General features: G+C 30.9%; 1 protein-coding gene across 1 annotated transcript; it reads left to right on the plus strand.

Moving 5' to 3' along the window:
* Nucleotides 1-2,254: 2,254 nt before the first annotated feature.
* Nucleotides 2,255-11,961, plus strand: LOC132723176 (leucine-rich repeat-containing protein 74B-like; the record flags this gene model as incomplete). The annotated part of the gene is given in 9 exon segments (XM_060707852.1): nucleotides 2,255-2,304; nucleotides 3,087-3,254; nucleotides 3,486-3,680; nucleotides 4,710-4,805; nucleotides 5,403-5,483; nucleotides 5,912-6,094; nucleotides 6,958-7,043; nucleotides 8,609-8,769; nucleotides 11,753-11,961. Coding segments are annotated over 9 exon segments (1,073 nt in total), but the record flags the coding sequence as incomplete, so codon positions are not given.
* Nucleotides 11,962-15,894: the final 3,933 nt, after the last annotated feature.

Here is a 15,894-nt window from a genome sequence, read left to right on the forward strand (position 1 = left end):
TTTCTATATAGAAACTAGACGCTTTAGACGCTTTCTATATAGAAACTAGACGCTTTTTATATAGAAACTAGACGCTTTTTATATAGAAACTAGACGCTTTTTTATATAGAAACTAGATACGGATTTCAAATCAATGTAGATATTCCATCCATGTATGATTTATAGTCAAATTCATCACAATGTTTGTTTTTTGCTTTATTACCCTTTGCACCGTAAAAAGCAAGGGGTTGTCAAGAAAAAGATTTACATTAATCTGCGCGATACATGAGTTATTGTAAAAATAACTTGACTTGTGATACATTTCGTCAATACGAACCCCGATTCTTCGACCGAACAGATTGTTTCTTTAAATAATGCTATATTCCATACGGTCGTAAATGCTAAATCATTGTATAATGACGTATATATTTAGACAGGGAGATAAATCTAGTTCGACTATTTTTATTCTTTTTATCAATGAGTTGTCTATCTTACTTAGACAAAACTGTGGCACAGGAATATTTATTACTAATGATATACCGGATATATTATGTCTTATGTTTGCCGATGATGTAGCGAACTGTGCAGAGACTGTATCTAAATTACAACAACAATTAAATGTTATTGACACTTTTTGTTATAATACTGGAATGGAAATTAATCTTGATAAAACAGAAGTAATTGTTTTCCGTAATGGTGGTCCTTTACGTAATTATGAGAAATGGTATTTCCGAGGTAAAAGCTTAAATATAACATCTATGTATAAATATATGGGACTCATTTTCACTCCTCAATTATCATGGACTCACGCTAAGGAAAAAATGGCATCTCAAGCCCAAAAGGCAATATTATCGTTAAAATATTATCAGAAACCTTTCGGTCATTTTCCAAGTAATGAATTGTTTAAAATTTTTGATCATATGATTAAACCAATTTTATGCTATGGATCACAAATATGGGGTTTTGAATATAGCCAAACTATTGAATATGTGCATAATGATTTTTGTCGAAAACATTTATCTGTTAAAAAAACTACAAATACAGCTATGGTTTTAGGGGAATGTGGTAGATTGCCCTTAAGTATTTCGTACATGACAAACTGCATACGATATTTTTGTAAACTTCTGACCATGCCTTCATCTAGATATCCTAAACAGTGTTATTTTATGTTGAAGTCACTAGACGATGTAGGTCAAATATGTTGGGTTACCAAAGTTAAACATGTACTGTTTAGATATGGTTTTGGTTTTGTCTGGATATCTCAAGAAATTGGTGACACGAATATGTTCTTAAACTTTTCAAAACAAAGACTTATTGATTGTTGTACTCAACAATGGTATGAAAATATAACGAATTCTAGTAGATGTTTTCACTATAATAATTTAAATCACTTTTAAATGTTGAACGATACTTATTAATAGAAATACCATTTAAACATAAAAAGGCGTTTTGTAATTTTCGTTGCTCCAACCATAAATTAGGTATAGAAATAGGCAGACATAATAATATCCCAAGGGAAGAACGTTTGTGTACAACTTGTAATGATAGTATAGATTGTTAATTCCATGCTTTCTTTATATGTAAAAAAATACAAACAAATCCGTGATAAGTATTTATTCAATTGGTATTTTGGCGGAAAAGAACTACATGATTTTTATGTATTAATAGGTACACGTGATATAATCACATTAAGGAAGCTTATGTTTTATGTATATGTTTTAATGGATAACATAAACAACTAGTCTTTTTACGCATTAATAAACATTGTTAAGGTGACGCAACCATATTACTATATTGTTGTATGTATGCTATGTATTTTGGGCCTGAGGCCTTTGAACACAAATAAAGTTATTTATTTGAATCTATCAGCAAATTGTTATTTATATTTTTTTATCCACGACCTTGCTCTGATACGCGTAACATTCAAATTGAAACTATATTTACGTTAATTATCAACGTCATTTGAATGTCCGACAGCAAATCCTTTAATTGCATACCAAAGGTGCTATCGACTTCTCTTTTTATGTCAAAGTTTCTGTCAACACTACATGTTCGTATTGTTAAGATTCTCTCCTGTAAATATAAATATTTAGTGCTTAAGAAAATCCGTTTAACACTTGAATATTGTTCTTTTTACAGTTCATAAACAAAATAAAGGATTTAAGGTATACTCAATGTTTTCTTTGATAAATTTCATTGGCGACAGAGGTGGCACCGAAGTTCGGAACTTCAAAAGGTCATTTTTTTTCTTTTCTTTTTCTTTTTATCTTTATAGGGAATGGGCTTCGGGAGTGCGATTCTGAGGTCATTCGGCCATTGATTGAAGTAAGTACATTTAAGTTATATGAACATTTCTCATTCCGTACATGAGACCAATTGTGAATAGAATCGAAATAATATAAAAATAATGGGAAGAAATGACTGTGCTTCGAGTAGAGACGAAGTATTTGTAGAGAAAATAAAACTCCCTACATTATGAAGTATCTATGTAATATCAAAATTTAGAAATGGATTTTTTACTCAATTTAAAATATGTTTGTATAAATAATGAAAAAAATGTTTATATAAACATAATTGAACAGAAAGTACATTGATCACTAACATTTTAACTATCCACTTGTCCACTATGGGGAAACATGTTCGTGACCCCAATAGGGCTCGAACCTACGATTCCTGAGTTAAGAGACAGACCCCTTAACCACTAGACGACCGCTTCGCTTGAAATTCATCATTTATTGCATGATGGAACGATTTTAATCTGTACATTAGATATGCGAACAAAAGGATGGTTAGTTACTATATAATAATTCATTTCACTAATATTCATTTTACGGATTAAACTCACTACAGTGTTGGAGCAGTATCTCTAGACGCTTGCAGAAATCATGATCACAAAGTAGAAAAATGTCGCTTTGTTCGCCCATTCTTACATTTTTCATTCATTATCGTATATCAATCGACGTGAAGAGGTGAATTAGATGTCTAAATATGCATTTTGGCGGCTGAAATGCGTATTTTTAGCATTTAACCATCCATGCGCCTTGTCCGGAATACGGTATTAATTAGGTGCCCCAACACTTTCTTTAGACCCACTATTTATATTTCAGAATACAATACATCTCCAGCATTTAGATTTATCTCACAACCAGTTAAGAGAATGCGGAGGTGAGGTCATAGGGGAAGCCCTTCTTTATAACGATACGATGGAATCCCTCGACCTCAGCTGGAATCATCTACGCAGAGACGGTGCTTGCTTTGTAGCTGAAGGACTCGGGGTAATAGGTTCAATACATTTTCGGACGAAGTCCGTCTAAAATGAGATTGACTTCCTGTATAATTAACAGGGAAGGACTGAATATAAGAAGAATTTTCATTGGTCATTTTAAAATTACAAACTGAAATCGGCGAATCTCACTGGTTATTCAAAAAATGAAATTACCTCAAAATTTCGAAATTCAAAGCATTATTACATACTGTATAACTGTCTAATGTTACCTTTTTTTCAGGAAAACATTTGCTTGAAGAAGTTAAATCTTGCCTGGAACGGATTTTATTTGGACGGATGTCGAGCGTTAGCAAAGGCGCTTGAAATAAACAAGACGCTGACAGAACTTGATCTCACGTGCAATAGAATAAGCAAGGAATGTCTTGAAAAATTAATCGGTGGATTAAGAAGAAATACAACGTTAGAAATAATTCGTGTAAGTACTGACACTAAATACGATTTAACTTTCATTAAACCGCAACAATTCAAAGTTTAGCGCTTTATGTGTGATGCATTAGATTAAAATGTATCGATATTGCATTTCGTAATGCATTTTAAACTCAATCAAAAGTGTCAATATCTATACAAAAAATACTGTGAATTGCACGCTTATTGACACTAATCTATCAACATGTACGAATATTGTTTATAGTTAATAGTGTCTGAACGTTGTTTAAAATTCCCATGACCTTACTGATCTAATATGATTAATGATTTGATAATTTGCATGGTATATTGCCAAATAATATAGATAAATAAACATAAAGATTAAGTAAGTCAAAATAAAAGGATTAGTCTAGTTCAAAAATAATTTTTTTAAAGCTACTAAGCAAATTATTAGTATTATTTAAGTTATTTACTGTCTACTTTTAAAAAATGTTCTAAATTTTTTTAAAACAGGGGGAATTTATATTTAAACACTATTTTTCAGGTGATTAGCATATTAAAATGCTCTAAAAATATTATTTTAAAGTTAAAACTCAAAGTTTGGGCCCCTTTTCCCAAAAAATGTAAAAATTTTTCGTTTTCCCGGGATAAAATGCCTTTTTAAAAATTGAAATTTGCGGGTTTTTTCCTTTTACGTTTCTTGAAATTTTAAATTTTTAAAAAATATATATTGGGAAAACTTTGATTCATAAAGGGAAAATTCCCAAAATTTAAAAATGGTTTTTATTTAATTTTTTCTAAGTTTGGGATGGTCATATCTAAGTTTTTGACTATATTGATATAGTGCATAAGCAAAAATACAGACACACTATTGTTCATGTTAGATACAAAGAATGCTTCACGATGCTTTTAGCGAAATTTACACAAATTCTAGTATATGTTCATTGCTTTAAAAATCTGCCAGTTGTCTAAAAAAGTTACTGATAATGAGTTTTAAGTTATGACATGAACTCTTCATAAACATTCTTACAGTATGGGATACATCTTTTTAAAATATAAATGACTTTAATCTTTGCAGCTAGGGTGGAACCCTATAACTCCAGCCGGTGCCATGATGATGCTAGAGTTCCTAAGGGACAACAAAGCCTCTGGTATCAAGGAACTAGATCTTACGGTATTTGGTTTATACAGAATTTATTATAGTTCGGTAGTGTAGGAAGCTATATGCGTATAGATACACTTTCGAATCCGTTCCTGGAACCAACCAGTTGTGAGTGTTGAGTGTAAAGTTTCTTGCTCAAGGAAACAGCAACTTGCCTCTGACGGGGTTAAAACCCACACGGCTAGCGATCATTAGATTACTAGTCTGACGCGTTAACCATTTGGCCATTGCTGCCATCTCACGGTATCCAATAATCTATTAATGAAAGATGGTCACAGTTTCATTGATATACAAACTGATCTATAATCAGTATTATTTGTCTCTATCTTTGGCAGTCAAGCAGAAATAATTGCAACACCTCCTTTCATTAATTTTGCAGAACTTGATAAGGATTATGTTTACTTCCATTCAGAACAGTTCAGTTATAGGCAGCGTCCCTATATATTACAAAACCCTCAATGCTTTTAAACCACAATTAAAAACCCTATGAAAAGGGTGCTAAAGTGCATAAGAGTGAAACAGAATCAAAAATCTGCGTATATAAATCCGACCTTCAATGTACCTATTTGAACTGGTTTGTTGCAGACGATAAAATATATGTCGTTTCAGGATCAACTGGTAGAACCAGCGTTTGTTGCCTTACTTGGGGAACTAGAAGCCAAACGAGAAGTTAAAGTTATTTTTGGACAGGTATGACAAAGTTAGATTTATAAATTGAATATTTTTCAATTGTTTATGAAATGCATAACGTTTTTGTTCATGAATACAAAAGAAGCAAGGTGCAAGTGTGTTATATCAGTTTTTAAATTATTTAATCTATTTCGCTTAATGTGTTTATATGATCGGCATTTGTGGAATGATAGCACGAGAAAAAAGGTTTACATGAAACACAGTTTAGAAAAGAATGATTTCAACAATTAAGAATTCAGGTACAAAAACAATGCAAAATAAAAAAGGATAAACAACTGAATTACGTTGTTTATCTATATATTTTGTTTTCCTAACTATTGATAATAAACTCAATTCGTTTAAATACGAATTGTTCTCGGAAATGGATATCTTGATTAAGTTTACTTTGTATTTTGATGTTTTATAAATATGCAAATTTTATTAATTAGGTCAAAGGTCAAGACACACGTGGAGATGATGATGACGAGAAACAACTCATGGATGAGAATCCTATTATTGTCCTCATGGAATTCGGTAAACTTATGGGATTTCGCCTCATGGATTTATTTGCAGCATTAGATAAGGACGGCAGCAAATCACTGGACCATGACGAAATAAGGACCGGACTAAGGGTATGTCCTACTTTTACGTCTGTTGATAACGTCCGTTTAAAATGTCTATGGTTTGATTTTTACAAATACTTACAGACTGTAACTGGTTGATTTTGACTTACATAAACAGTTTAAGCTTTTTAATTTTTTTTCTAAAGTTTAAAAAATATAAAAGAGTTCCATAAATTCGAGACCCTAATCAAGACCAAAAATCAAAGGCAATGCGCAGACCAAGAAAGCATAAACCTTTGTCACACATGTCTTTTTGAAACATCTTTAGTTAATTTCATCAAATTGTTTAAATTAGTCTGGGATTCTCGTATAGAGCTTACGTTTTAGTTTACTGAAATGTGACGTTTTTACAGTAACTCAAAAGAACGTTGCTTTTTATTTTCTTGGGAATGCCAAATTTCGTTTTATATAGAGAAATTTTGTCTAACGAATATGTAAAGAATTAATCTTAGCAAAATGTACAGATATGGAAATCTAAAAGACTGTAATTATGTAATAATTTTGCTAATTGGTCCACTCCAAATCAAAAGATAGCCTTTTGACAAATATTAATCTTACTATAAAAATGATAATTTTGGGAATCTATATTTTTTACCTTTCAATAATATTCTTTTATTAAGGGTATTGTTATTGGCAGATTTATATATACACATATATATGCCCGTAATATAACAGACTATGGTTTTAATTGTAATATATGTAAAATATCTTAAATCTCTTGTAATTCTACTCAAAGAATGGCTTTGTACAATGTAATGTTTATCTTTCATGCCGAATTGTATGTAATTGTGCATGGATTAATAAATATTAGTATACAATGTTCTATTAAGAGTACAAACTGTAATATTTCAAACGACTTGTATCATTTACAGATGGTTAACATTCCGTTAAGTGATAAATGTATAGAGATGCTTATAAATAAGTTGGACGTAGATGGAGACGGCGAGATTGACTTTGGGTAGGTTTTCATAAACAAACTGATTAAGTTCTTTACATAAACTTTTTAATATGAAACACTTGACCTCGTTAATCTGCTTAGTATGTAATTTTACTTGCATGCAATTGTCCATCGTTTAAATTCGTCTATAACTTGATGTACATTAATAAAGTACTACTTTATTTATTAGTATTGAAGACATACGTAATTAACTTTCAAGCAACATTATGTCTATCAAAGCGTAAATAGTGAGTGGTGAAAATGTGAAAGTCAAGCAAAATTTACATTTTGACATTTTTCCTTTAAATTCTATATTTTACTTCGCATAAACGATAAATAATTCACATGGGCCCAGGAAATTTCTATAAATATACTTCGGAATTTACCTGTTACGTTCAATTTATAAAAAAGAGTGGGACAGATTTATATCTAACCTACACTTTTTTAATATCAACTGTTGGTCAATCATCATTTTAATAGTCAATCTTTTAATATAGATTCTATATTCAACTTAACTTGACGGTGATAAAAATGAGCATAATGTCACTGATTGTAACATTCTTTATAACCCAAACTTGTCTATCAAAGGGTCTCAACTGGACTTTTTTCAATATGATTGGACTGGAAAAAGGTTTTCGTGAATAACAAATTTCTTTTCTTTAAAAAAAATACTCAAAATTGGGAAAAAGAAAGCTTTGCAACGTTTTACTAAAAATCGGGAAAAAAGAAAAATTTTCAAAATTATTTTGTTTTTTAAATTTTGTTGCATATCTTCTGTTAATCTATCTAAAAAATTTTTAAAAAAAAAAAAAAAAACAACAACAACAACAACTTTAGATCTTTGGACACAAGTGGAATTTCTTAAATAAGTTTGTACGACTGAAAAGTAGATATATTCGCACATTCGCACTTTGATGATTTTTGTCTTCTGATTTTAAAGTCACTTGTCCCTAACGCAATGAGTTCGAATTTCTTGTCCGAACCCCCAACGAAAAGATCGACGTAATTTCTAGCTTGCAGACGGTTGGCAGTACTTCACAGGTGCCATTGTGTGTTTGAAACAATACACTAATAGGCATCTAAAACTTTCTAAAAATAAGACTAAAAAGTATTCTTTAAAATTTTTAAAATTAAATACTTTTATGGTAAATTTTTTTTTTGGTTAAAATTTTAAAGTTAAAGTTGTCGGGCCCGGGCGAAAATTTTGGGGCAAAAGAATTAAACCTTTATAATGGTGGTTGCCCAAAACATTTTGTTTTATAAAAAAGTTTTTCGTTATAAAAAAAGTTTTACAAAAAAAATTTAAAAAAAAATTTCCAAACTCTTTTTAAAATTTTGAACTTTTACGGGAAAATTTTCAAAAAGGAAATTTACAAAATATTCATTCCCCTCAGTTTTTTTGGCAAAAGAAAAATTAATAAAATTGAAAAAAATCATGTAAAAAATAAATCAAATTTTTGCCCGGGCCCCGGTTCTTTTCATTTATATTAAAAACACTTGAGGGGCATAATGTCATTTTTAACTGTATAAATTTCCAGAAATTTAAATTTTTTGATAGAAAATTTCCCAACAATCTGTTTTCACAGAGAGCTAATGGCCGCCCAGACAGAGCACAGAAAAAAGATGAGTAAATTTTATGCTGCTCAAGAAGGCGATGTTGACATAGAAGATACGGAGATAGGTCGTGTAAGAATCAAGCTGTCCCGACTTATGGCAAAGAAGATGTCCGGAAATCCAGCTTTTAAACGTAGTGTAGAGCAAATGAAACTAATGTTGAATGAACAAGGTGGAGAAAAGGTACTTGCCGAGAAAATGAACGACGATTTGGCCCACAAAGCTGAAAAGGCTTCTCTCAAAATTCCAAATACATCTTTCACCGAAAAAATGAAAACTTGGAAACCTCTAAGTACATAAATGAAAACATTTCGGAATTGAACGAGTGATAAAATTTTAGAACATTTAGACTCGAAAAAAGGAGCATGATGGAATTTATTCTTAAAATTTATATCTTCCTTCTGCACTTTGACTGGATGATAATTGAAAACTCATGTTTTAATATTTCCCAAAAATTAAGAGTATCCTCGGCAAGGCATCTTAAGAGATCTTGGTAGTTTTTGTTTTTGATAACATGCTTTTTACGTCTGTTATGTGAATTTTACCATTTAAAGAACTGTTACTGTTAATCTAAAAGGGACATTACTCAAATAACACATTTGCATGTTAAATTGGTATATTTACCATTATTACTTCCCTTTAACAAAAATAACTTGTAACAAATCAAATTAAAGTCACCATGGGTTTCTTTTTCTCTGAAATTAAGAAATCCTACATTTACTTATTTTCTTAACGTTTGCAGTTTTCCTGCAAACAGTATAGAACTTTAAGCTATGAATGTATATTATTCTTAAAGATTTTTTTTCAATATTTGTGTATATTTTATTATAAATTGATAAGTTTCAACATAGTAATCCGTCCGGTTAGCTTAATAGGTAGAGCGAAGGTCTGTGAATCGAGCGACCCGGGTTCAGTTCCCTGGACGGCGCATGTCACTTTCGTTGTGAGTGATCATAAAATCCTTTCTAAGGTCATTGTACCTCTGCTCTGGCATGTACAAGTTATCAGTTCCTTGCGAAAGGGAATGGAAATTGTACTGGTAAATGGCTTGACAGCTTGCCCAAGAACGATGCGGTGGATTAACTGTGCTCTTGTTAATTCAATGTGACTCCCTGTCGTCACCTGGAGGGTAAACTACCGAGAACACCACCACATTCAGCATAATAAATGTACAAACTTATTTCAAACGAAAATGATATTATCATCATATTAATACAGTGAAATGAAAAATCAAAATATTGAAAAGTGTCAAATTTAGAAGTTTCTTTAAATGCTATTTTATGTTTTAATTTGTTTTCTTTTAAAAGAAATGTGTTGTTATACTTTATTTAAAAGAAATGTGTTTTTATCATTTCTTAAAATATAACATTTTATATATTTTTGTTCAGTTTTTGTTAACTGCAAATATTTCATATTTGTTTGTCAACATTTTTTAACTTAAGATTTTTAAAGATTTTAGTTTTACATACTGATTTGTTTTTATAATATATTTTGACCATTTTGCTTATTAATATGTTTTACTGTGCCAAAAAATAAAGCTTTTTTATCATATATGTGTTTTGCTTTTATTTAACCATGTAACTTTGCATGTTTCAAAACAAAAAGAAGATAGACAAACTTGTCCAAAATATTGGATAATATAACATATTAGAAGTCTAATCAACTAAAACAAATATTAAATTTCGTTTTCACTAGATCAAAAATTATATCATGATAACACAATAAATTAAAGAAATAATCGATATCATATATCAAATTGATTTGTTTGGAAGACCAACAGATCTCTCTTCGCTAGTTCGTCATATCAAGTGTGACTCATTACCAGAAAAAGCCACCAGTCTTTATATCAAATCTACCTCATTACGTAATCAATTTAAAAAAAAAAAAAGAAAAGGCCAACAACAAACGAGAGTACAAAACATCGCTAATTCATTATATCAAATGTAATATTCCTCATTGCAATACACATTGTTTTTTGATCAAAAAACAAAAAAAAATCAAACAAACAAAAACAACAAAAATGTTTTAAATGGCACAAAACAAAGGCAAAGAAAAATTAAACATCTTTCCATAAATGAATGCTTAACTTTCATAGTAGAATGTACCAAAAAGAAGTGCACTATAATATTTTTTCTATAATTTTCAATTCTTTATTTGCTAAAGTTTAATTACAGGAATGTTTAGATAGTTTTAGAATGTATTACTTCTTCCGTAAAAATGATTCAAGATATCTATACATCACAACAGCAGGTGCTAAGTGCCGCGTGGCAGCCCTTAAAAGTTGCCCCCTACTTCACTTCAGTGTTGTTATATTCTTCTGGTATTCGGGATCATTGATTCCAGCACTTTTAACTGTTGAGAATTAAGTACCACTTAACTCGGTGCTAAGGGGCGTAAGTGATGTTGCACCTTTCCCTTATCTATCATATACAGACTAAATCAAATCGAGTCTGGAATTTGCATGTAATTTTGCTGGTTTTGATGCTTCCGAGGAATAGCTTTTTCCAGATATTCTAACAATGCCCTGTTAATAAAATAATTTCCTATCAAGCTTTTGATATAAAAGATAAGAAACATTTTAAACTATATGCCAAACGTCATGTCTGTGCCTAAATACATTATGCTGAAGTATGCAAGAAGCAAAGGTCCATTTATATCTGCATGCTAATTACTTAAATTCTAATAATTTGGTTAGTACATCTATTACTTTTTTAACAGTCGTTGTTTTGTATGTTCATCTATTATCTGTCAGTTTGTATGCGTCGAAATATGGCTTTTCCATCGACTCGTTTTGATTGCTTAAAGTGTTATACATTTTGTATAATATTTAATTTAAAAAAAGAATCTGTACTGTATACTTGTATACTATACGCTAGACCTTTGAAATGAAATTATCAAAATTGTAAGCATTAATCGTAACGTAGAGGCAAAGGAATTTGGAGTCAAACTAAAACCTAAGTTACATATTTTTTTGAAAATGTTTCAGATAATCAAATCATACCTTGTTAACCAGTTTTTTTGAAGTACACATTTTTTAGAATTTCTATTATACAAAAGAGCTAAGCATGATTTGAAAAAAGATTGCCTTTTTGTAACAGATTATATTGTTTTTTCAGGACAGTCAAAGATGTTATTGGAACAGATGGGTATATTAGACGAGGCTCCATAAGGCCCAAATACCGCCAAAACAGACGCCGAGGGAGGAGCAGTAAAAGACAGTTCATCATATAAAAACTACCTCATTAAAGCTGAGATATTTGATATACATGTACAGTGTTTAATATGACAAATTAATAGAACGGTAATATACAGGATCTCTTTCTGGGTATACCAAAACCAAAAGTACCTCATCTCACCTTATCCATTTTTTACACTGTTTTATTTGGCAAAAATATAAGATGTGTGAAGTTGGCGGCCTAGCGACCTGGCGGCCTGGAGGCGTGAAGTTGGCAGCCTGGCGGCCTAGCGGCCTGGCGGCGTGAAGTTGGCGGCCCAGCGGCCTGGCGGCCTAGCGGCCAAAAATTTTAATGTTGTAAAAATGTTTTTTTGACAATAAGACGGCATTTAATGAAGTTTTAAAGATAATTATTGTTATTTAAACGATATATCTAAAGAAAAAAATCACTTTCAGAGATTTTTTTAATTTTGTCATTTTTGTGAAGTTGGCGGCCCAGCGGCCTGGCGGCCTAGCGGCCAAAAAATTTTAATGTTGAAAAAAATGTTTTTTTTTAACAATAAAACGGCATTTAATGAAGTTTTAAAGATAATTATTGTTATTTAAACGATATATCTAAAGAAAAAATCACTTTCAGATATTTTTTTAATTTTGTCATTTTTGTGAAGTTGGCGGCCCAGCGGCCTGGCGGCCTAGCGGCCAAAAAATTTTAATGTTGTAAAAAATGTTGTTTTTTTTTAACAATAAAACGGCATTTAATGAAGTTTTAAAGATAATTATTGTTATTTAAACGATATATCTAAAGAAAAAAATCACTTTCAGAGATTTTTTAATTTTGTCATTTTTGTGAAGTTGGCGGCCCAGCGGCCTGGCGGCCTAATGGCCAAAAATTTTAATGTTGTAAAAATGTTTTTTTAACAATAAAACGGCATTTAATGAAGTTTTAAAGATAATTATTGTTATTTAAACGATATATCTAAAGAAAAAATCACTTTCAGTGATTTTTTTCATTTTGTCATTTTTGTGAAGTTGGCGGCCCAGCGGCCTGGCGCCCTAGCGGTCAAAAATTTTAATGTTGTAAAAATGTTTTTTTTAACAATAAAACGGCATTTAATGAAGTTTTAAAGATAATTATTGTTATTTAAACAATATATCTAAAGAAAAAATCACTTTCAGAGATTTTTTCATTTTGTCATTTTTGTGAAGTTGGCGGCCCAGCGGCCTGGCGGCCAAAAATTTTAATGTTGTAAAAATGTTTTTTTAACAATAAAACGGTATTTAATGAAGTTTTAAAGATAATTATTGTTATTTAAACGATATATCTAAAGAAAAAATCACTTTCAAAGATTTTTTTAATTTTGTCATTTTTGTGAAGTTGGTGGCCCAGCGGCCTGGCGGTCTAGCGGCCAAAAATTTTAATGTTGTAAAAATGTTTTTTTTTACAATAAAACGGCATTTAATGAAGTTTTAAAGATAATTATTGTTATTTAAACGATATATAAAAAGAAAAAATCACTTTCAGAGAACTTTTTTATTTTCTCATTTTTGTGAAGTTGGCGGCCTGGCAGCCCAGCGGCCTGACGGCCCAAAAATTTTAATGTTGTAGAAATGTTATTTTAACAATAAAACGGCATTTAATGAAGTTTTAAAGATAATTAGTGTCATTAAAGGATAATTCAAAAGAAAAAATCACTTTCAGAGAACTTTTTTATTTACTCATTTTTTGTGAAATGGCGGCCTGGCAGCCCAGCGGCCTGACGGCCAAAAGTTTTTAATGTTGTAGAAATGTTATTTTAACAATAAAACGTCATTTAATGAAGTTTAAAGATAATAAGTGTTATTTAAAAGGATATATCAAAAGAAAAAAATCACTTTCAGAGAACTTTTTTATTTTCTCATTTTTGTGAAGTTGGCGGCCTGGCAGCCCAGCGGCCTGACGGCCAAAATTTTAATGTTATAGAAATGTTATTTTAACAATAAAACGGCATTTTATGAAGTTTTAAAGACAATTCTTGTTATTTAAAGGATAAATAAAAAGAAAAAATCACTTCGAGATCACTTTTTTTTCTTTATTTTATAATTTTTCTGAAGTTTTTGTTATTTAAAAGATATATAAGCAAAGGATCACTTTGAGAGATCTTTTATCATTTTTTGTGAACGTAGCGACGTAAACTTGTTTTATGTATGGTACGCCTGGGATTCAGGCGTTGATATTTTTGCTTATTCATTACATACATACGCGTTATTCATACTTGTTCGTGTTTTTGATAATATCGATCAGCCGAACAGAAGCACATAAGAATGCGGAGTGGAACGCAGACTAATATATGGTGTACAATTTCTGTAACAAAATATGAATGGTCCTTTATGAAGTTTTAAAAACTTTTTTTCGGGTCCCATCCAATTTATTCTCCCCGTCCCAACCATGAGTATAAGTCAGATAATCATCCTTTACTGACTTTACAAAAATAACTTTTGCTTACACATTGATTAACAATAACTCATGATTATAGCATGGGGTTATGGTCAATACCCTAAATGATTTTGGATGAAACTGAAAGGTTGAATGGTCCGGATTCCGATTGCTAGCACAAGTGTAAATTAGTCGTTATTCGGGTAAAAATGTATTAAATGTTTCCATGTTGTCATTTTAACGCTTTATTTGTTAAAGTTCAAATATGTGAACTTGTAATTTTTAAAAACATTGATTTGTTTTAACATTTGTATATGTTGTATGTTGCTTGTTATGTAATTGTTTAAAATTATTATCATGCATCACATGTTTATCAATTATCGTTCTTACTATTGCTGTACTTCAACACTTCATTCTTATGGTGTTGTATATATTAAGATATTCAAGCAGAATAAATGTACAAGTACCTTTGCTTTCTTATTAAAATTATTAAGGTTTTGCACCCATTTTCTGTCTGTATCGCATAATAGTTATACCTCAACACCGCATGAATTATGGTAAAAATACATTTTGTTACAATGATGCCAATATTTAGAATAGAATCTTATTTTATAACGGTCAATATTATTCTCTAACATATTTTGAAAAATAAAAAACTTGTACACGAAATAAATATCTTATAACATTACTATATTATAGTACTCATTATGCATGTATATTTATATAATAAATAAATTAAAGTATTATTATGGCGCGTGGTTAGCGCGTCGGACTAGTCATCTATGTATCGCTCGCCGTGTTGGCACAAAGCCAGTTAGGGGCAAGCCGTTATTTTCTTTGAACAAGACACTTAACACTAAATGAATAATGGAATACATCATCCAACTTTCTCTTCATAATCAGAACTCTCTAACCACTACGCTGCTCGATCAGTTGTACGTATCCATCTTCTATATATCAAAAAAATGCAAAGTGAAATAACTGAATTACTTGCACAACCCATTATATCATAATGGTATGACCCGTTAATGTAAACGTTATCGAGTTCGATTTGAACCTTTGTTTACATAAGAGCGAAAAAAATATGGAAAGCCATGGCTGTCTTATATTGTTCTTTTCCAATTTATTTAACCATTTGGATAATATATAAGTTCACTTCGACTAAAATATGAATTGAAAAACACCTTATTTAACCGGAATACATCATGTTAATACACAGTTACAATATATGAAACCATACCGTCAGTGTATGAAACCGAGTTTAGCAATATATAACAAGGGGAGGATCACGCCGTTCGTAACCCAAACAAACAAGATGGCGGATGCAGCCAAAAAAGGTTTTTCCCTTTTTTCTCTGAAATTCGTGATGTTCTAATGTAAAAAGTACATATAACAACCTTCTTTTTCCTGGCACACATTATTTCATTTCATGATGTTTCGTCCCGTGCTTCATCTGAAATGCGCGTCACCAGATTCGAAGCGAGAGAATTTTCCATCGGTTTGATCGTGGTCACGTACGGCTTTTTCTCTCAAATTCACTGTTTCGTTTACATATATGTATGTATATTAACTAAAACCACTGACTTTAATAAGTTGTAATATGTCGTCATCTAAGCATTCATGCCCATTCTGAACCAAAAAAAAAACTGCTGAAAATATTAATATCGGGG

This window comes from Ruditapes philippinarum, unplaced genomic scaffold, assembly GCF_026571515.1.
Source record: "Ruditapes philippinarum isolate M1 unplaced genomic scaffold, ASM2657151v2 ctg16438_1_1_1_1, whole genome shotgun sequence".
NCBI lineage: Eukaryota > Metazoa > Mollusca > Bivalvia > Venerida > Veneridae > Ruditapes > Ruditapes philippinarum.